Raw genomic sequence first — 23,488 nt, 5'->3', positions numbered from 1 at the left:
CCGAAAAAGTTAAACAGCTTTTACTGCATGTCTTAATAATCATATTCTTAGGTTTATACCCAAGAGAATTAAAAACATGTCCACAGAAAAATCTGTATACAAATGTCCTAATAGCATTAGTCATTACAGCCAAAAATGAAAACAAACAAAATGTACATAAACTGATGAAAAGATAAATAAAATGTGATATACCACATTTTGTGGAATATTATCTATCCACAAAAAAGAATGAGTACAGATATATGCTACAACATGGATGAACCTTGAAAAAAATAAGTTAACCACACATTATATGATTCCATTTATATGAAATGTGCAGAATAGGCAACTCCACAGAGACAAAAAATAGATTAGTGGTTTCCAGAAGCTGCAGAAGAGAGAATGAGGTGTGACTTCTAATGAATCCAGGGTTTCTTTTTAGGGGGATAAAAATGTTCTGGAATTAGTGGTGATGGTTGTACACTTCTGTGTATATACTAAAAACCAATGATTTGTATATTTTAACAGAGTAAATTTTATGCTACATAAATTAGATCTCAAAAAAACTGTTATAAAAAATTACCTACAAATCTATAAATGAGAATAAAACCTAAGCCAGTTTCATAAAGCAGTCACACCTAGGTGCATTGACTAGGGTAAAGAGATTAGAACTCGACAAGCTCCAGTCCCTGCAGTAGTGTGTTGTGGGGCTATAACTTGGCTGACTTATTCTGTCTCAGCAGTTTCCAGGGCCAGAGCTACATTAAACATACCTCCCAATTTGCCTAGGACACTTCCAGTTTATACTTGTTGCCCCAGTGTAGTTATGAATACTGCTCAATTTCAGGCTCAATGCGCCCGTTTGGATGATAAATTAGATGGCTACCCTAGCCAGAATGTGCTGAATGGAATACATAGTTTCAGAGAGGGTGCACTCAAAGCCACAGCTGTTAGTACCTTTTCACGGAAAGTTGCTCTTTAAGGTCCTTGATTTCATTATCTTTAGCAAGGTTCTCATGCTGTAATCTAAGCAAAGAAGAAAGTTATAAAATGTCAGAAACTATTTGTCATTAATATAGTCAGAACAGCTCTACTTACAGATGAGGAGGGATTAACTACGTCCACTTTGGCCACAAGTGTTGGGCCTAAAAATAACTAAATTCTGATATCTAGTCCTTTTGAAATTTATCTTATTTCTGATGTCTGATTTACTGACTTCCCAAATAAAGAGTTAAGTTCTAACCCCTTACTTTTAACTAAATTGTAAATTAAGAGAGCCAAGGAGGAGAGTTATCTTGTATTCCCAGCACAATGACTCAGAAAAATGTCTTTAATTCTCTATAATTCAGTTTGCCGATTAGAAAACAGAGATGGTGTCTTCTGATGTTCTAGGCCTATGTGGGATTGAGAATTGAAGGTCCTTAAAGAGGTATTATATTTATCAAATCATGAAAACTATTAAAGACTTAAGGTCTGAAAGAAATCAGACCTTCAATATAGAACTATATGCAAAGAAAATTTTAAATAAAAACTATAAATTAAAACTAGGAATCACTCATATGACCTAATCATGGACAGTCTGGATTAAAATTTTGCTTAAATCAGAAAACATAATCTGTGATTAGCTTAAAATTAATATGCAAGAAACTATTAAGAAATATGGAAAGTAGTAGTTTTCGGTGAGCATATATTCCATACCATTTTTATTGGTCCTCCCTTGTGCTGCTATATTTTTCTTCACAACAAAGCTTTTACAACATCTGGTTTATCTGTTTCAGTATGAAGAGATTTATAGCAAAAGCACATTGCTTCTTAAGTTTCTAATATGTTGAGACACTTGAGATATATAGGAGTATTGGTTAATATAAATTATTGGAAAGGCACGGCCTTAAAACAGTGACTTTAAATGTTGGCTGGATTGCTCACTACTAGATTTCAGAGACTACCCACTCACCTTTACTCTAAGCTTCTTAGAAGCTGTGGACTTATAATCAATGTTCTATTGGGCTGAAAATGTAATGAAAGAAACCAGGTCCCTTTATGTACAAAAGAGGTCATGTTCTCAAGTAAACAGTAAGACGTACAAGCTTTGTTATTGTAGTATACAGGAGAATGTAGGGAGAATTGAAAAGTAGTAAGACATCTAAAACTGGCATCTTCCTTTCCTTTGTATGCATCATTAGTTCAGTATTTTACCCAGCTCCAGTTTAGAGTGGGTGGTAAGAGCTGACAGAGCTGGTAGGAAATTCAGAAGACCTGAATTTATAAATAATAGAGGATAAAATATGCATAGTTCTTATCTTCCAGCTTGGATATGAACCAGTTATATATATGTTTAGGCAGTCATAACTTCTCAGTTCTATTTCTCTCATTAATAACATGATAGGGTAGAATTAGATTTTCTCTCCTAAAATATCTGAAGTTCTCAAACTTATTCTGGCCAGCTATTAAGGTTACTATATGGACTTTATTGTCAGAAGTTCCTTAACATTTATTAAGTGCTTACTGCAATTTGTACAAAATGTTACCTCTATGTAAATCATCTTTGTTAAAACTGCAATTATCAACAAATATTTACCAAACATTTACTGTACGATAGGCATAGAATTAGGCCAAAGGGAAAAAATTTTTTTTGCTTCTTACTAAACACCTATCCTAAGATGAAAGAAACCAACACTATAATTAAAAATTATTTATATTTTTATCACATACTCTTTGGACATATCAGGTTAAACAAAAAAATGCTCAAAAGTTTATATGAGAACACACAGTGCTCATGCTTTTTTCTCTGCCTAGGATGTCCTCTTTTCTCCAATCTCAACTTACCTGGCCCAGGTTGAATACTATGTCTTCAGTTAAGTTCTTCCTTATCACAACAAAATCCCTATGAAGTATAGCTCCATTTGACAATTATGTGCTTTTTGAAGTTGAACTTTTTGCGATCATCATAGATTCAGGCACAGGTATAAACAATGATACAGAGAGATCCCATGACCCTTTCTCCGCCTTCCCCCAATGGTATTATCCTGAAAAATGGGTGTTGATAATGATACAGTTCAAGATACTGTAGTTTTATCACCATGAGGATCTCTCATTTTGCCCTTTTATAGCCACACTGACTTCCCTGCCCACTCCCATCTCCTTATAACCTTGGGACCACTAATCTGTTTTCCATTTTTATCATTTTTAAAATTTTGTCATTACAAGAATGTTAGAGAAATGGACTTATGTAGTATATAAGCTTTGAGGATTGGATTTTTTCACTCAGTAGAGTTCGCTGATGTCTGATGTAGAGATATGTTTCATTCCTGATGGCAATGTTTGTGCCTTCTCTTTTTTTTTTGTCAGTTTTGCTAGAGGTCTGTCAATTTTCTTGATCTTTTCAAAGAAACTGATTTGTTTCATGGATTTTTCTTTATTGTTTTTTTTTTTTCTTTTTCTGTTTTTAATCTCATTATTTCTAGTGTTTATTATTTCCTGTTGCTTATTTTGGGTTATCTTGCTTTTCTTTTTCCATGTTCTTGAGGTAGAAGCTTATATTATTCATTTGAGATTTGGAGCACATTAGTTCTTCTCAGAACTGCTTTAGCTGTGTCCCACAAATTTTGATATATTGTATTTTCATGTTAATTCAGTTCAATGTATTTCATTTAGTGTAACCTTCATTTCTGCCATGGTCTTTTTTATACTGTTGAAGTATACTATAAGATCCTTAAGCATCCACACTAATCACCAGTGTTTTGAACTCTGCATTTGATAGATTGCTTATCTCCATTTTGTCTAGTACTTTTTCTGGAGTTTTGTTTTCTTCTTTCATTTGGGCCATATTTCTTTGTCTTGTCCTTTTGGCAGCCTCCCTGTGTTTGTTTCTGTGTATTAGATAGAGATGCACTGACTCCCTGTTTTAGCAGTGTGGCCTATTTTAGAAAAGTTCACCTGTAACTTGGATGGGGAGGAGCCTTCCATAATGCCCAGGGCAGGACAACCCATGTGAACCAGGTTGATGAAGTCTCAGATTATGTGTCTCTGCTATGTAGCTCTCTTTGGGGAGGGCTCAGAAAAAGGACAATGGCCGCTGCCTGGCCTCTGGGTTTTGTCCAAAGGAAGCTGTCTTCTGGCACTCGCCCGATGCCAGACACTTCCATTTCTCCCTGTACATCACTGGTGCCCTTCCAGCTGCTGGCCCAGTGCTGGAGCCCAGAAGGAGTGAGGATACGTAGGTCCTAAGTTCGTTTCAGGCCCTTTAAAAGGAGATATCTGAGAATCCCAGTTTCTTCTGTCACTCCAACCACCACTGATTTTTACAGCCAGAAGTTATGGGGACTTATCTTCCTGGCACTGGAACCCTGGGCTGGGTGGTCTGGTGTGGGGCTGGGATCCCTCGCTCCCGAGGTGGTATCCCTCCTGAATTTTATCCACCACATGTGGGTGTGGGACCACCTGTTCTGCATCTTTGCCCCTCCTTCCCATCTGGATGAATGTGACTTCTTTAATTAGTTGGTTGTTGGACTTTCATACAGCTCGATTTTCTGATGGTTCTGGGTGATAGTTGTTTTGTACTTCAGTTGTAATTTTTGCTGTGGTTGTGTGAGTAGGCAAAACGTATTTACCAATGCCTCCATCTTGACCAGAAGTCAGGTCCAGAAAGTTTTAGTTGTAAGGAGGACTTGCAAGTAATGGAGCTACTAAATCTTGGTGGAACTGGAAGTCCCTCTGTTATATGTAATTTTAATCCCCTCACAATAATCTATACTCTCTTAGCTCACAATCAATGTCTAACTTATCTTGGTATCCTCTACATGCATCTTACATAGTTCTTCTCAGTTAGTACTTAATATTTAGTGGATGTTCAACACTGAATGCTTACCGAGTGAAGACATATGCATCCCTAAAGTGATCTATTTGTAGTCTCAAGCATACAATGGTTCCTGGGTCAGCTATCAGAGTTGAGAAGGGATATGCTCAGATAGTGAAGGAGAGAAGAAGGCCATCTGCATGGACAGCATTACTTTCCTGATTTCTGATTATGCAACACATCTCTGGATTGGTCATTATCTTCCAGGCTAAAAGACAACATTCTGTATCTTTCTTAAGTGATTGCAGCCAGCTTAGTTTGCCTCCTTCTGAACTTAAAGGATAGCTCTAAGTCAAGCAGAGACAAGCCTAAAAGTATTTTCAACTGATATTATGTTGCCAGAACTATAGTATTCAGGTCTTATTAAAAACCCCTTTGGGTGGATCATATGATATGTGGGAGAAAATTTAAGATTTATATCTCTGCCAAATGTTTCTCCAATTTTACAATTAGTATTTTGGACTCCTCACTTTAATATATTCCTAGAATTTGTCTGTTTTCCTTATTATCAGTCTAGGAACTAAAGAGGATTTCAAATTAGACTTCATAGATGACTGGTATCTTGTGGTACTACGGTTCGTTAAAATAATTTGTTACAAATTATATTACTCTTTCAACTGATAATGGTTGGAGGCAGTGATTATTAGAAAACTATAAAGCAAGACACTTGTTTTTCCCTATTAAGGCAGAATTTTTAGTCTTAGACATTTAATACTTAAGGTTGTAAGAAATCAAATTGGAAGGGGTCATAATAGTCACTAGGAATTTATTTATTTTCAATCTCTTGGACTTGGAACACAAATACTCTCAGGAACCAACATAAAAAAGCATGCAAGTGATTCTATGGTGTCTTTGAGAAATATATTTATTATATGCTATAAAAAAATAACCAAACATTGGTCACATTTTCACAAACTAGAGTCATGATCTGAAAGTTAATTATCTTTCTCATGAAATTCTATTATCTTCACACTTGTTCATCTAATACATGAAAAGCTTGATATATAGAGTAATCATTTGCTTATTTCTCAATTCAGCTGGCAAGACAAAAACAGTTGGTTATTAAGCAAGTATCATCCTATGGTTGGCAGTTCCTAATGTGCAGTCACAGTGCCACCTAGTGGCTACTTAAGGATTATCTTTTAAAGATAGAATTCATTGTGGAGCAAACCCAGAATTTCTGTTAATGGATTTGTACTTACTTGGAAAATTTATTGATTCCAAAAGTCACTTGTTGGTTAAGAGAGGCAATAATTTTGTCCCTCTCTTTAATCTTCATTTCGTTTTCTTGCCACTGAAATGTCACTGTTTTCAACTGTCGTTTGAAATCCTGCTCAAAGAAAAATATTATTTCAGTTAATCCTGTTCAAGTCACCAGAAATTGAAAGAAAAAAACTGGGTTCTTTAAAAAAATAAGATACCATTAAGTTTAACACTTGAACTATCTCTGACTTGCCTCAGATCTAATGGCAAAAGTACTTACTTCACACTCGTAGTGCAACTTATAAAGCTGCTGTTGTCGAGCTAGCTTCTTCTCAGTTTCTCCTAATTCTGCGGATACCTTGCTGGTTGAGCCCTATTGAGCAAATGAAATACGCATCCTTTATTTTCCTCTTTTAAAAAAGCACTAATATTTTAAAGTCACTACCTATTGTCTATTCATGCTTTATAGATCTCAGTGCAAACATCCCTTTTGATTAGTTTAGATAAACCCAACCTTTCCCTAAATTACAGAATTCACTAAATAATAACATAGTTACTTGTCCACTAATGTTACTGTTGGCTATTCCCTGTATGCTTACCATTTTTTAGGCATTTTTTGGGAACCCTTTTACTGTCAAGAAAACCGTATGAGATAAGCGACGATTATTCCCATTTCAGAGATGATAAAACAGAATAACTTACACAAGGTCACACAGACAATGATTGAGTGGACAAGCCTTAATTGCCCAAGTACTTATTAGATGACATAACTTAATATTCAAATTCTCCACTATATTATAAACACTATGATCACACAGTCATGTCATATGACAAAGCAGGTGCTAAATGTTCTTTGAGTAAAAGTGAATTTATTTCCAAAAGGTATATGACATTTTGTTCTGTTTTCAAGTTCTCATAGTTTTCATGGCTATTAAATGAAAATCAAAGGCCTCACATTTAAACTTTAGTGTGACATCCAAAACTCAGAATATTTCATTTCAGTTAAAATATAGATATTACAATATTATAATTGGAAAGGAGACAAAATGTATGACAATTATATGAATGTTGTACTATCAGCCAGGGAATCATTTGTGCTAACTATATCCTTAGACAATCAATATTTCTACATACTATATACTGTATCATTACATTTAAACCATGGAACACGTTATCATAAAATTACCTCAGTATAGAATTCTCGTGGGGTAGGTAAATCAAGTGGTTTTTTAAAAAAATATTTCATATGCTTTGTCTAATTAAGTGCTCTGTAGAGTACTTAAATCTTGTTCACATGTGCCTTTAAATATAGATATCTCATTCCTGGCAATGAGTACTACCAGGAAAGGAACCCAAGAAAATATTGTTGTACACTGATATTTTTTGAGATATTTCATGGTAATAACCAATTTTAATTTAAATACAATTGGGGGGGGGGCAAATAAATAAATGAGCCAGCAAATCGCCACCCACCCCGAAAAGAAACAATGAAAGTAGCTTTGTTTTACAAAACTGTTTTTCTCATGAAATTTAATCCAATGGGATTGTGCTAGTTTCACCCCCTCTTCCAAGATAGCTATAAATCCTTTGCAAGGAATACAGTTGTAATCAACTCTGCCCAATAATTAAAGCCAGGAAATGATCTGAGAATTAAAGTGAAAAGTTTTAGCTTCTAAGGTTCTTTCCTTCATCATTCCTCTGTTCCTACCTTACAGTTTTGTTTTGTTTTTCTTTCTCCTCACAAACACAGCATAAACCACTAGGCTAACATGCTGCTCAAAAAGTCACGGGAAAAACAAAGATTAACAATTATTTCTGGAAGAAGGAAGGCAGGGCTATACCCTCTCCAGTCAGGCTTACCTGCTCTACCATGTCCAGAATGTGCAATTCGTCCAGGCTATAGACCTTGTCTTCAGTTGCAGGATCTTCTTGAAGATCAGTTGCATCATCTTTCATAAATCCACTGACTTGGTGTAGATTTGCTTGCTCTTTCTTCAATTGCTCTTCCTTTTCTACCATATTTGAGCTACAATAGTGACATAATTAATGCAATCTTTCAGAGTTGTACAGGTTTTTCATCTGAACCACTGTGTCCTAAATTAATATTGCACTGGTCTCATGAGATGTTCAGCATCAGAAGGGCTCATGGTCAAAGAAAGTTTAGACAGTCCTGAGACTGGGAATTCTCTTGAAGAGCACAATAAATTTTAGCATATCTGAAATAGCATTCAATCAAAGTAATCAACTATTCTGCTCATCCTAGTGTTTTCAAGAACTATGAGACCATGAAGATCCTTTTTCTAATTGTAACTATTAATATCAATTACTTTGGCAAATATCGACCAGCATTTCCATAACCCACTATATATATTATTTTATCACAACCGTCTTAACAGGTAGGTTGGAATAGTCAACTTCAGCACTTAGGTGCATTGTACATTTAAATAGAAGGCTGCAAGCAGCAACATAAAGTACATTTTATATAAAGGTTTCTTTTGTAACAGGACTATATAAAAAGTGCAGTGATAATATGGATTTCAGTCACTAGGAACCAGTGCAAAAGAATGAAAACACTACATGTACAAAGGCCGTTAACCCATTTTTATACCTATGTCTAAATGCAGGTTATTATTCTTTCCGTTGGCCTACTATTTAGTAGCTATAAATTTCCTTCTTAATCTCATTGAACGGTAACAAAATATAGTACTTTTAGTTATAGCATGATATGAATGACATGACTTTATCAGTGAATAGAAAGAAGAAAGGTAACTCTAGGATGCAATTACTTCTTTTGTGCCACTGAGACCTAAAAAATGGACATCTAGAATAACTTGTAAAATACTATAACACTCATTTGGTGTCACTGAGGTATTCTAGAATGATTCAAACATTTTGGAAAGTTCAGTGAAATAAACTGCTTGTGTTTACCACTAGTTCTCAAACAAAATTAATTTTCCAAATTATCTGAAGAACTTTTAAAAAATTACATTTTTCCAGGCACCCCAACAACTGTAAAAATATAGATAAATTTGTATTTTTAAAAGCTCCAAAAAATTATTCCTAAATTTTTCAAGTATGATTAATAGCATTGTGATACTATAAGAAAATGTTCATATTACTAAGAAACATAAATGGAGACATGTCGTGGTAAAATTATATAAATTTAGGGACTGAAAACACTTCAACAAGGAACAAAACGTTAAGGGAAGAATGAAGCAAATGTGGAAAAACAGTGGTAATTGTTGAATCAAAATGATAGGCAGATGTATTAATGTTGGTACATTACTTTCTTTACTTCTGTGTACATTTGAAAATTCTCATTTAGAAACTAAGCTCCCTGGGTGATTTGATGATCATACAGGTTTCGGTCTACAGTGTAGAGCAAAATGACTGATGACACTACTCCACTCTTAAGTTTTTACTGCATTTAGACACAGCCTGAAAATTAAAACAAAAAACAAACGAACAAAAAACTATTGCTTTAGAGCAGCGATTTTTAACCTTTTTCATCTTATGGCACACATAAACTAATTATTAAAATTCTGCGACACACCAAAAAATATGTTTTTTGCTGATCTGACCAAAAAAAATAGGTATAATTTTGATTCATTCACACCGGACAGTTATTGTTGTGTTGGCTGTTGTCATTTTTTTAATTTGACAATCTAAGGGAAAAGAAGTCTGTGCCCCTGCCTACGTAGTCAGGCACTGCATGTTTTAAAAATTCTTGTGGCACACCAGCTGAAAATTGCTGCTCTAGGGTCTTGACTTGTTGACACAGAAAGTGAAAACCCATCTTGGATAATGAACTACTTACTTACCAAGTGGATAATATCAATTATCAATGAGAAAATATCAACTACAAGTGATGGCTTTAAAGTTAACAAAATATATAAGTTCTTGTTATCATTTTAAGGATAACTGTTCTCACAATGAGTTCTATAAAGGTACTAATTTCAGTTAACAAATTTTTGGTGGGTATAATAATCTCTTCATTGGACTATCTGTCCTACTTCCTTTGTCTACTATACTGTCATCAATCTAATGGATGTACAATACAGCTCGCAGTGATCTTTAGACATTAAAAGGTTTTCAGTAAATATTCAAAATTCACTATTAACAACTGGGATTAAAAAACAACCAACCAAAAACAAAACAAAACAAAACTCAGGTTAATTAAACAAACTAAAACAAAACAAATCAAAACAAACTCTTGTTAAAGGGTTCAATAATATTCTGTCCTTTGAAGTTAAGTCTTACTTAGAGCAATGTCACCCCAATAAATTTAACTTACAAAAAAAGAAAGAATTTTACCAGAGCGTAACCTTAACCTATGTGATTGTTTAGGTAGATTTGCTATTTGATAGTTTTATTTCTCTTGATATGTTAAGTTATTCTAGCTCTTTGGATATCTGTTTTGAATTTATGTTTACTCGTGTTTTGTGGGATTTATAGAAGTAGCCACTTATGTTTCTTATGATTTATTTTAAATGTTTTTAAATTATTATTTCTCACTTTTTGTGAAACTTTCTTAATCCCAGCACTAAGTGACAAGTACCTCCTATGTATTGTCTAACACTCCAATTTATCATATGTCCTATACTACGATGTACAATAATAAACAGGAAAAAAAGAATAAAGTTAAGTCTTACTTAGTAAATAGTCTTATTTAGTAAAGCTAAGTCTTAGATTGTGGTTAGCCAAATCTACACTATATTTTAAAAGATTTATGCTGGACCAAAATTAGTCCTCAAATCAAGTGGTTAACATCGGATGACTCTTGAGTAGCCTTACAGAAAAATGGCAAGAGATTCTATTTTACCAAAGTAGATGATAATCTTGTTTTTTGTCACTTTCTATAAATTGTGACAACTTATTAAGATAAGGAATAGTCCTTTCTTTTCTTAATGAAAATACTTCCCAAAGCAAGGCTGTATCATACTAGCAAAGCACATTTTGAAAGTACTAAGAAAAAATTTAAAAGTAAATAAACTAATACTTACACTTGCTCTTCTTTTGATTCCTTATTCTGAAAAATAGCATCAACAATTAGTAATCTATATCAACTTTGTCAATATAGCATAATGATCTGACTACATTTAGGTCAGTGTTTCTCAAACTTTTTTGACCACAACCATAAGAAATATATTTTACATAATAATGTAAATGCATTTATGTAAGTATCTTTATACTTAAAACATATTATGTGTTATGAACTGCATATTTGTATACCCTCCCCCAGATGTATGCATTAAAACCCTAACCCCCAATGTGATGGTTAATGGAAGTAGGGCCAGTGGGAAGTAATTAGGTTACATGACGTTGTGGAGTTCTCATAATGGAATTAATGCCCTTATAGAAACAAAGACAGAAAACTAGCACTCACACACTCTTGGGCTCGCTCGCTCTCTCTCTCTCTCTCTCTCGCCCCTGCCCCCGCCATGTGATGACAGAGCAAGAAGGTCACCTTCTGCAAACTAAGAAGAGGGCCCTCACCAGACACCAAATCTGGTGGTGCCTTGATCTTAAGACTTCCCAGCCTTCAGAACTGTGAAAAATAATTTTTGTTGTTTAAGCCACCCAGTCTATTGTAGTTTATTATAGCAGTCCAGACGGACTGAAACAATGGGTGATGACCTTGGAAATTCTTTTTTCTTACTAATTCTATTACCTTTTTTAAAATGGTAGTTGTGACTCACTAAATTAATTTTTTAATGAAGTAATGAAACACACTTGAAAATCACTGATTCAGATATTGGAAGTGAGTATTGGGGCTGAATTTGTACCTACTGGGAAAGGGCATACGGAATTCTCATTTACAGAATCCTAAACTAGATATACGAGCTCTAGAAAACTGACATGTAAAAGAGCAGATTTATATATTAAAAATCTTTAAAAGAGAAATGTTAGGGAAATCACAGTTAGGAGAAAATGTTATAAAGCCCTAAATTTTATGTTCATTAAAATAAAAATGTAAAGGCAACAGACTAAGTAAAGGTAATATCAATGACACTTAATACACACTAAATTAAGAGTATTAATTACTCAGATACCACTTTCCCATTAAGAGTATTAGTTACTGTTACATAAGTTACAGTATTAATTTCTACCATTCGTTTACAAGAAACGTTAGAGCTTCTTTCCCTATAGATTCCATAATGTATTAAAACACTTACAAATCTATTTTGCTTTATTGTTAGTATACTAAGAGGATTTTTGTGTTTCAGTGTCTGATCAATGTCCAGTGCCAGTTTGACCTACAATTAAGAATTATGAACTCCTGCTTTGGTTCCAGTGTACCTGAAAAACTGAGTTGAAAGACCTTTAGTTGTTAATAATGAACATATCTAGTATAGTTGATTAATATTTCTGAAACTACTTTTTTAGCTTTTTCCATGACTTTATGAAATGCATGCATCAGTACGTCTTCTTAGATGTACCTCAGCAACATCCCTTCTTTAGAGAGGACATCTAATTTGAAGGCTTCGATTTATTTCCTGACACGTTTCTTTTTATCCCCAAGCTTCATCACAAAAGCCTTCTATTTTTCTGCCATCTGCTTTACCTCTTTTCTGTTCCAAACCCTTAATTCCTTGGGTGAGTGGTGGGAATAGGAGCAAGAGTAACAGTAATTAGGTAATTAATACTCTTCATGAAAGGGTAATATATGAATAATTAATACTCTAAATGACCCCAAAGAGTTATTTACAATTTGAATATACTAGAAGCTAAATACTAAATTCCTAAGTGAAGAAAGGAAGCATTAGAGTAGCTACAGACTTATGGCCAAGATGGAGGCATAGACAGACATGCTGCACCCCCCTCCACAACTAAGAAGGAATACAACCACCTCAAAACTAGAAACCACCAGAAGTTCCAGAAAATCAAACTGCATGGAAGTCCAGCAAACAAAGCTATAAAGAAGAAATACTCATCCAGAAATGTGGGAGGGGTTGAGCCAGAACAGAGAAGACGTGGTGTGGTGGCAGCAGCAGTGGCAGGCCGACAGAAAGTGCAGTCACGTGTTTTAAAAAGTCAGGAGGGACACCTGGGAGCATTCCCAGCTCCTCACCAGACCTCAAAGCTCACAGTCCCAGCACCGGGAAAAATCAAGCCTCATTGCCTCTGACTGTGCAAACTAGTGGAGGTTGGGGCGGAGGCAGAAACTGTCGGTCTCTCAGCAGAGTCTGCTTGTTTAAAGGGCCCGCACGGTTCTAGAATGTCCACAGACCCACCCATTCCGGGAACGATGGCCAGGGCAGCAGCTAGAGGGGTGCCAGTCCAGTGTGGAAGTGGGAGAGGTGCCTGGAAAAGGGGAGAGTGCTGGGCTGGCAACATTGTTCCCTCTCGGACCTTCCCCACATACAGCGCCACAACGTGGTGAAACAGGTCGCCCTGTACTGATGAATCCCTAAGACTCCACCCCTTACAACGTAACAGGAGTGACAGCTCTACTTGGGATGTGGAGGCAAACAAACACAGGAAACTGTCAGAATGAGGAGACAGAGATGTATGACCCAAAAGGGGGAACGGATCAAGGTTCCAGTGGGAGAATTAAGCGACTTGGAGATACCCAACCTAACAGATGAAAAGAGAGACAACCTAACAGATGAAGAATTCAAAACACTGGTGATAAAGATGCTCACAGGCTTGACAGATATGCTTGCATATGGCAAACGCATAAGAGAAGAAATGAAGGATGTGCTAAGTGAAACGAAGGAAAAGCCACACAAAACCAAGGGTGAAGGGAAGGAAACCGGGGTTCAAATCAATGATTTGGAACACAAGGAAGAAAAAAACAGTCAACCAGTGCAGAATGAGGAAGTAAGAATTGAAAAAAATGAAGAAAACTTCCCAAATTTTGCGAAGGAGATGGACATATAGGTCCAGGAAGCATGGAGCGTCCTGGGCAAGCTGGGCCCAGAGGGGACCACACCAGGACACATCATGGTTGAGATGCCAAAGACACAGTCCTGGGGGCAGCAAGAGAGAGACGGAGAGTTGCCTACAGGGGGTTGCCTATAGGACTATCAGCTGATTTCTCAGAGGACACTTTGCAAGCAGGAAGGGACTGGCAAGCAGTATTCAATGTGATGAAAAGCAACCTACAACCAAGATTACTCTATCCAGCAAAGCAGTCATTTGGAATGGAAGGGCAGATGAAGTACTTCCCAGACAAGGTAAAGCTAAAGGAGTTCATCATCACCAAGTCATTATTATATGAAATGTCAAAGGGACTAAAAAGAAAGTCAAAACTATGAACACTAAAATGACAACAAACTCACAGCTATCAACAATTGAATCTAAAAAAATAGAAACAAAATCCAACTAAGCAAACCAGAATAGGAACAGAATCATAGGTATGGGGAACATTTGAAGGGTTATCAGCTGGGAGGAGGGAGAGGGAGAAATGGGGAAATGGTGCAGGGACTAAGAAGCATAATTGATTGGTACAAAATAGATAGGGGGAAGTTAAGAATAATATAGGAAAGGGTGAAGCCAAAGAACTTATATGCATGACCCATGGACATGAACTAAGGGGGGTGGGATTGCTGGAGGAAGGGGGGTACAGGGCGGAGGGGAGCGAAGGGGAAAAAATTGGAACTACTGTAACAACATAATCAATAAAATATACCTAAAAATTTTAAATTAAAAATTAAAAGTAGTTACAAAGTCTCTATATGTACTAGTTAGAAGTTATCGGTGGTGTATCCTCTATTTGCTATACAAATTTTACTGTTTTAGCACATTCTTCCAGTGAGCCCCGAAAGGTGTTTTTAGAACTTCAAATACAGTAGATGTTGCAAAACAAATAATTAACAAAGGACACTATTTCATGAGTACAGGCTTTGCCATCGCTCTATTTACATAGGCAAATTTCTGTAGGCTAGAATTTTTCATGAGAACTCCTAATTGGAGAACTGAAGTGACTTAATTTTTATTAATGGTTGCTTATACTATAAATAGACAATACTTTGCACTTAAAATAACAGCAATTGAGCATATGACTATTCTATATAAAATTATCACATGCAAAAACTTCAGCATTTTTTAGGTCCTATACTTTAAAATTTAGATAAAAGATGTAAGATCTCTCTTCTAATGTTCAAATTTTAATCTTGATAAAAATATCTTAAAGGATCTCAACTTCTTTTAACAAAATAAATTGGAAAAAAAACTTAAGATGTTAAAAAGAATTCCTAGACAGTTGCTGACATATGGAAAGAAATACTTACTATTACTAGAGTATGAATTTTTAATGTTTACATTTATTTCCAGTTGCAGTTATTCCTTAATCTTAGTTTGAAAATAATGTCTGAATTAAAAAAATTAAGTCTCTCCAAAAAGACTCAAGTTTCCCTTGTAATTTTCCAAGCAGTTGAAAAACTTCTTGCTAAAACTGGGCTACAGTTAGTAAACTGTTTATTTTTCAACCAGCAGAGAACAAGGAAGAGGAATGAAAGAAGCATTTTCGCATTTTTACCATTTTTACACATTACTGTATTGTTGGCAGACTTAAGACACAAAGAGATCAAAATTTTTTAAGGTTTTAAAAAATGGTTCTGAACATAACAGTAGACTTATGAACACTGATCAGGCATTTTAAAAATAAGAGTGGTACGCAGAAATTAATGGGATCTCTAAGTGACTAATTGTTTCTTATTTGTATATTTAATGTATAAATTATGACTTAGGGAAGTAAAGTAGGCACACTGTAAGTCATTCAGGATTAATACACATAGACTTCTCTACAATCATATATTCAATAAGCTACTGACATCTTTAAAGTCATTTGTGCTATGTGTCTACTTAGATTAACTGTAAGTTCTAACAGTGAATCCACATATTACCTAAGTGTTAATAATTAGACATTCCTCTATTATAATGTTAACATAATCTCTTACCTTTTTATTCTTAGTCTTCTTCTTTTTCTTTGGTTTACTATTAACCTGATAGGTAAGCAAAAAAAATCATTTATTTAATACAAAAACAAACTGCACAATGGGTTATTTTGCATAATATATTTCTTCTAACCACTGAAACCTTTTATATTCTAATATCATAGATCATATTTTCTTTCTAGACTTTATGGAAAATATTCATTTTACTATCAGTCTTCTGCTCTTAAAAAAAATCAATGATGTATAATGGAACATTACACATATATGTACACATAACATCAATGAGTAGGCCACTGAGAAAAGCTCACAAATCCTCACTCTCACATGTGCATGCATGAGTAACAAAGGAGGAAGGCACTTTTCAAAAGTTGACATATTCAGGTCCATAAGATGAAAACTTAAGCCTAGGAAGAATTTAGTGACTATATACTAACTGTTACTACTTATCTATAAAAAAAATAGAAATTCCAACCTGCATAATTTTAACTCTACTTCTGTGCAAATGGTGTTGAAATACCCATTATTCCTCCTTTCTCCCATTTCCCACTATGCTTCTACTTTCTTCTACTTTCTGTTAACTTCCCACAACCACTCCAATCAATCAGAATAAAGAAACATGTTCAAAAGTCTAACATAGTGCCTGGTATGTAATAAATGCTGGCAAAATAAATGGTTAAGGCAGGAAACATTATGGAATGAAGTACTGGGGAAGGAACCATTCCAAGCTTTGTGTGAACACTATGATAAATATAAACTAAGACTGTCTGGAATCCTTTAAGCAGAGCACAAGCAACAAACTAAAGGCTCTGATTATTAAGTTCTTCTAACTCAAATATTGATGAGAGCTTATACTTCATGGAGATCTTTAATAGATTCTATTGAAGATTCACTGGGTTTCGATGCCCCATCTTTATTCATTTCTGGTAGCTGTATTCCAGGGTTTGATTTCACATTTATATTGTATTCCATGAGAGGTAGACTTAGTTCTTCTTCCTCATTCTGTAATTCTTCTATTTCAGTACCTAAATATTAAAGACAAAACACTCAAAATTTGGATGCACACAATTTTAGCCTTTTATCATTATTATAAATGTATTTATCCTCCAAAACGTCATCCCAGGAACAGAAATAGAAGACATCTTATACTGTTCAATTACTAGATGGAAATAAAATGTCCATTTATCAATGACTACATAATAGCCAGGACCAATCAGTATGAACCGAAATACTAAGGTATTTTACTGTTATTTTAAGTAAACTCTACATATTAAGATATTCTAGAACTTAAATTGACTCTAAATATTAAGTTTTTGAGTATCCTGACACTGACCCTATTACTACACTGCAAGTAGAATTATTTTAGGACATAAATCTAAAACACAGAGAAAGCTAGGTCTATTTTTCCCCTTTTATTTCATAACCAAAGATTTTGAAAGGGTATCAGCCCCTTATTAATTGACCTCTTCTTTGACATCATGCTCCTTGATACTGCACCAGAGATTCAGTCTCAAACTTGTAACTTCATCTGACTGATCACAAATGGTCCAAACAAAACACAGTGTTATTAAGTATAGTTCTACCCCAAACAAAACCCATGGTGTTGTTTTCTTAAGTAAATTTTAATTGCATAATACAACTACATTAAACAAAAACAGCACAAAAATTAAAAAAATAAAAAAGTAGCAACTCACCATCCAGCAAAAAAGAATATAGCTTTAGCAACTGATAGCTAACCAGATAAAAGCCACATAAGCTAAACAGAAATATATATGGGCAGTGAGAGCAAGCAGGTAGCCATTTTTGCCTGTTGAAGTGTCCTGTGTGCCAAAAAGTTAAAATACTATGCTGGGGCACAGGCACTAAGACCAAGGCAGAATAAAAAGGCTCAAATTAGATTCAGATGACTGGTAATAATCTGACCATATAATTTTCCTAGCCTCTAACAATTACAGTTTACCATACAGTTTATCTGACCAGGTAAGACTCTTACAGTGATCCCTTAGCTTTCCCAAATCGAAAGGTCACTTAGGCATTTTGTTTTAATATACTTACGTTGACTGCCAGTTAATGACTGCAGAGCGATTCCTATGATACATAAAGAAAACATTTAGATGTGCAATTGCAAATGCAACCAACAAATATATGACTGGGACTAAGAAAAGCAAGAAGATTTTTATACTGCACTAAGTAATTTTATAACTATAAAAATAATTAGCTTCACTCATGAATCTAGTTTAAACAAGGCATGGTCTTTAGATTATAATATAAAGGTTATAAACCCATGATTAAAGAAAAAAAAGTAAACAAAATTTTTGATAGTTCTTGATAATGCCTAGAATATAGGCACTTTAAACCAAGTAGCAAATTATTATGATTTATAGTGTACGGTCATGAAGTATTTAATAGCCAATTATAAAGCACACTTCCATTGAAAGTTTGTGCTTTTCTTAGTTAGCAATGTTTATTATCCTGATCAGCACTACTTTCTCCTTTTCCATTAATATTATATCAGGCTCTAGAGATTGAATGGTATATATAAAAGACAATGGGGATAGTGGATATTTCAGATGCACAAATGAAAACAGCAACTGTTAATAACTACTAGCAAAGTGATATAAGATGCTAGGAAAGTCTCTATTAAAGGGTCTTGACCAATAAGCTCTTTGGACCACCAGTGAGAATTCTTAAAATGTCTTCAATTTATTTAGTGCTCAAAGCACTTTCCCAAATTTTACCTTTATTCTCGTGAGTTTTTGTTATTTAAAATCTGAATCGAGTGAATGTATATTTTTTTAAAGCCTGTAATTTGTAAGTCAAGGGTCCTTGCTTGACATTCTTGTATAATCAAACTTGGCATTCTCTTCTTTTATGCTCAAAGAAATCTCTTAAGTTAAGCAAGAAAGCACAATGGTATTCTAGAGCCTTAAAGGAATGGGACAGGGGCCTAGCAATCATCTCTGAAAAAAAAAATTTGGACCTTTTCAATAATTACTAGACACTTGGGAAGTTGTACATTTATTTTATTTTATTTATTTTTTTAGGGCGGAAGTTGTACATTTAAATAACATCAGTGTGGTCATCAGTTGCTCACTAGGTAGTATGACTAATAGCTTGGGATCAGGAAAAGTCAACCAGAGTAGCACAAGGGTTTCAGTGATGCTGATGTGCCTTGAACTCCGCTTTGCATGATGAAAGGCTTATCTTGGTATGCAGGAGGAAAGATTTGAAGTCTTTTCCATATCAATATAGTGCCTGGGAATGGCCTCTGCTGACCTCAGATACTTGCATAAATGTTATCTATTTTTAAATTATCCATGGCCACTGAGTAGCTGCCAAACTCATAAACATCAAGACTCTGCTGGAAAGGAGGACAAAGACACACTCATGATGTCTAAATGGGTATCCTTGAAACACACAGTACTGATATTTCACGGTTTTAGGCATCCTTAATTTTGTAGAAGTAATAAAAATCCTCTTCAACAATTCCTTTCTGATAATACAAACCTCAATATGGTAAGAGAAATCCTCTTGAATGTATTCTATGAATGCTCCCCTACTTTAGTATCTTTAAAATTTACTACTTAATTTACCTTAAGGCCAAAATTTTAGTTCCCTGAATTATATTTATGTTTCTATACCTTTATTCTTTATTCCTTCTGAAGCATTCTTCTCCATCTTCTTTATTTGGGTAACTTTTACATGTGATTTAGCAATTCCTTAAATATTATATTCTTCAGAAAGTTTTTTTGGACTCCTAGGCTAGGATTTCCCATGGTATTCTGGAACATCTCTAGCACTATAATTTCTATTAGCTTCTTGATGAGTCTATTCTCTCAAAAATGAGAGCTCACTGAATCTCCTGCCCTTAGCACTGTGTCTGGCACACAAGCAGACACTCAATGAAGGTTTACCGGCTGAAGTAAATAATTATTTTGTACCTTGTTGATAGCAGGATAACATCCTCTGGATGATTTCTGGTACTGGTATGCCTAGGTAGACAGACAGCTGATGGTAATCAAGGGAGATATTCTCAATGGGATTCTCCTTCACTTTGTCAATATCCTCTTGCTTCATCCCAAGGTGCAGAAGAGCATCTGAAACTCTTTTCCAAATTGAATTGAATTGTGACTCGGTGAGACCATTCATCAAAATCTCACTAAGGAGGCTATCCCTGTATTTGCACAGCCTCAGGATGTCTGCAGACTTAGAGAGATCAGAAGATGGTGGTTCCATATTCAAGCCTTTTTGGGGTGCAGGGAATACTTTCAAATGTTTTTATGAAAGCTAATAGGAGGTATAAGTCAAACTGTTTGGACTGTGGTAGCTCCTTGTTTGGGGGATAAAGCAGATGCTATGCTCCACCCAAAGGGTGATTAGTCCAAAGGTGGTTGTAGTAGGGTTCCAGCACATTCTTGTGAATAAGAAGCTCTTTTTTCAAAAGAGGGGATGGCAGAGCCTCATCAAATACTTGCCAGACAATGTCAGTACCAGAAATAATAATTATATGAAGCAGATGATAAAAATAATTATAATCAAGTTTGAAGATAGGCATTTCATCTGAAAATAAATTCTGAAAAGTCAAAACATTCCACATTAATACTATTTTCCTATGGTCTCCCGTATTACATGCTAAGTTCTTGTAGGACAGGGACTAGTACAAAAGAATAAAATACAATACAGTGCTTTGCCACAGCCAGTGCTCAGTATGCATGCTGCTATCTCGCTAGCTGTCAAAAATTCAAACAAAAACATTATGTCTGTCCCCAAGAAAAAGTAATCACGAAGACTAATCACCACAGAAGCCTTTCAACCATCCAGAGTTTTGTTCTGGCAACTGAATGGCATAAAGTATTAGGCTTTCAATTCTGAAGATTGTCAAGAACGGTAATTGCCAGTGTTTAATTATACTTGACTTAGGCGATTATATTTTATCTTAATCAGCACTGTCCAACAGAACTTATGAAAATGTTTTAGATTTTCACTGCCCATTAGTCACTGAACACTGAAAATGATGCTTGTCTGACAATGGAATTGAGTTTAAAATTTTATCTAATTTTAAGTAATTTAAATTTAAATAGCCACATATGGCTAGTGGCTACCATATTAGACAACACAGAACCATATCAGGAAACAGTGATATAATGCCTTCTACACAAAGCGTAGGCCATGGACTAACAGCATAAGCATCCACCTAGGAACCTGTTAGAAAGCAGAATCTCAGGCCCACCCTAGAGCTACTGAGCAGGCACCTAACATTTTACCAAAATCACCAGATGATTTAAGTAGCTTTTAAAGTCTGAGACACACTTATCTAATGAACCTCATGTTCTTAACTTCTCAAAAAAGAGAGTAATGATTGAGTGTGTGTTTCATCAGTAAAATGGAATAAGGCATGAGATCAAACTACTCGATATTTTTCTAGTTTGTTATCACTTCCAATAAAGGAAAGTAGATTGAGATGAATTAGAAAGTAGTAGGAATGTGGTATATGATGATATATTTGTTGTATGAAAGTTTATCATGAAATGAAGCTTTATTATTTTATCCTTCATGATTCTATGTTTCAAGAGAATTTTAAATTAATATTCTTACTTGATATACTTGACATACACTGTGGAGGCAAACAAGGTTACAAAGCAAATGATGCAGGGAGCTTTCTCTGGGATGCGAAATAAGGAGCTAGCTGGGATCAGGGACATCCATTCCTCTTAGCAAGAAGGAATGCCAGCAAACTCTTCTTCCATGGCACCAGGAGCCTTTAAGGCCTCCAAATGCTGAGCAGCTGGCATTTACTGCGCACACTCCTGAACAGCTGGTAACTAAGTTTATACTACTTAGTCTTGAGCCCAACATGTCCATTCCTTCCATTTTGCTCTAGTAACACAGAATGCAATATGAGAGGAGTAGTTGTTAGGGAATCCACTGAAGCCCAATCTCATTGTGAAGTCACAGTTATACACTAGACTAGCAAAACTCTCTAAAGAATACCACGGTAATGTGAGACTGATACACCTGCTGATCTTTCTGTCCATGAATTCTAGCCTACACAAAATAATGCTTGCTAGTGTAAATATAGGTCCAGTGAATGGCAAACATGAAAAACACATGGTTGTTAATGGAATGATACTCTACAAGGTAACTCAAAAGTTTTAACACACTTTTCAATAGGAAGCATATAAAAATAAAATATACCTTTTGTACTAAATTTTAAACTGATCTTCGGTCTTATATCAGTATCAGTTATTTTCAGAGACATCAACTTTTTATAACTGCAAGTGGAAAAAAATTGTTACAGTTAATACCAAAGTCAGTCAAGATTTCTGATATCTGAGTATTTTCTTCTACCCCTCCTGGAAATAATTTAAAAGCAAAGGAGAAAAATGAACAAACAAACAAAAAACACCAACAATCACAACTCCATATTGTCATTTTCATTGAAATTACGAGGCAAATAGAATTTTTAGATCTCATATTTAAAAAAAAAAATCACACAACTAGCATATTTGCAAGAAAGCTGTGTAACAGCAGAAAAAAAGAAATCTTTGCATGGTAAAAAACTAGCAAAACTGGAACTTCTCCCAGGTCATCCTCCACCACAGAATCTTCTTACCAATAATTATTCTAAGAAAATGCAATTCATTTAATGACAAGTGATTTAAAAAGGAGAGAAAGAAACGGATATAACATCAATGCAAATAACTTTTTTGAATTAAGAGAAAAGTAGCAAAATTTACTAAATGGACTAAACACTAGGTAGATGTTGCCATAAAACAGATACCAAATCCAGACAAAAACAGTATAAAAAGAAAACTGTGAATCAATTTCTCTTAGGAACATTGAGCAGAAATCCATTAAACATATTAGAAAATTGAATCCAGCGATAAAGATTTTCTCCCTAACCAAACTCTGGTAAAGCTCCTCTGAGCTCTTTTTCAGCTAGGCCCCAACCTTATCCATGTCCTCAAAAGCTCGAATTTAGCAAGAATCGCCCAAGCGAGCAACCTCGAGCAACAGCAAAAGACAGTCAATAGCTTACGTGATCACAAATCTCAGCCTGTAGCCTTGCGCAACTTCAGAGCACTGCTTGCAGCCCTACCCCATCTGACCACAAAGACTGGCTGTGAAGTCCAGCAGTACCATCTGGTCAAGGAGCACATCCTGAGACCCCACCTGACCAGAAGCAACTGCAGAGCTTAGCCTACAGCCCTGCCCAATCACAGAATCCAAATGGTGGCAATGCCATGTCAAGGATCAAAATCTGTGAACCCACCTGACCAGAGGTGATTGCAGAGCACAGTTAGTAGCCCTACATAACTGTGGAAATTTGCCACCACTACCCCTGACCAGGGAGCCCACCCAGCAGTCTCACTTGAACATGGAACCCAGCTACAAGCCCCACCCAACCCTTAAGCCCAGCCAGCAGCACCTCATTCCCAACCTCGGAGCTGCTGGGCTTCATATACTTAAGAGAACACAATAGGGAGCTCCACCTGCCTATAGACACCACCAGCAAACTCGTCTAGTACCCCAGGAGCTGAGCTGACTGGTG

General features: G+C 35.4%; 1 protein-coding gene across 1 annotated transcript in view; it reads right to left on the bottom strand.

Moving 5' to 3' along the window:
• The window catches only part of DZIP3 (DAZ interacting zinc finger protein 3), a 113,528-nt gene that overhangs the window by 35,267 nt on the left and 54,773 nt on the right, over positions 1-23,488 (bottom strand). Inside the window, 11 exon segments of the mRNA XM_090276379.1 lie at positions 937-1,005; positions 6,037-6,164; positions 6,318-6,410; positions 7,898-8,063; positions 11,041-11,066; positions 15,943-15,987; positions 16,792-16,961; positions 17,992-18,024; positions 19,878-20,214; positions 20,216-20,496; positions 22,132-22,208. Coding sequence (XP_090132505.1) covers positions 937-1,005; positions 6,037-6,164; positions 6,318-6,410; positions 7,898-8,063; positions 11,041-11,066; positions 15,943-15,987; positions 16,792-16,961; positions 17,992-18,024; positions 19,878-20,214; positions 20,216-20,496; positions 22,132-22,208 — 1,425 coding nt within the window.

This window comes from Furipterus horrens, unplaced genomic scaffold (assembly GCF_987537825.1).
Source record: "Furipterus horrens unplaced genomic scaffold, mFurHor1.1.pri manual_scaffold_1, whole genome shotgun sequence".
Classification (NCBI taxonomy): Eukaryota; Metazoa; Chordata; class Mammalia; order Chiroptera; family Furipteridae; genus Furipterus; species Furipterus horrens.
This window is presented reverse-complemented; position numbering and strand designations above follow the sequence as displayed.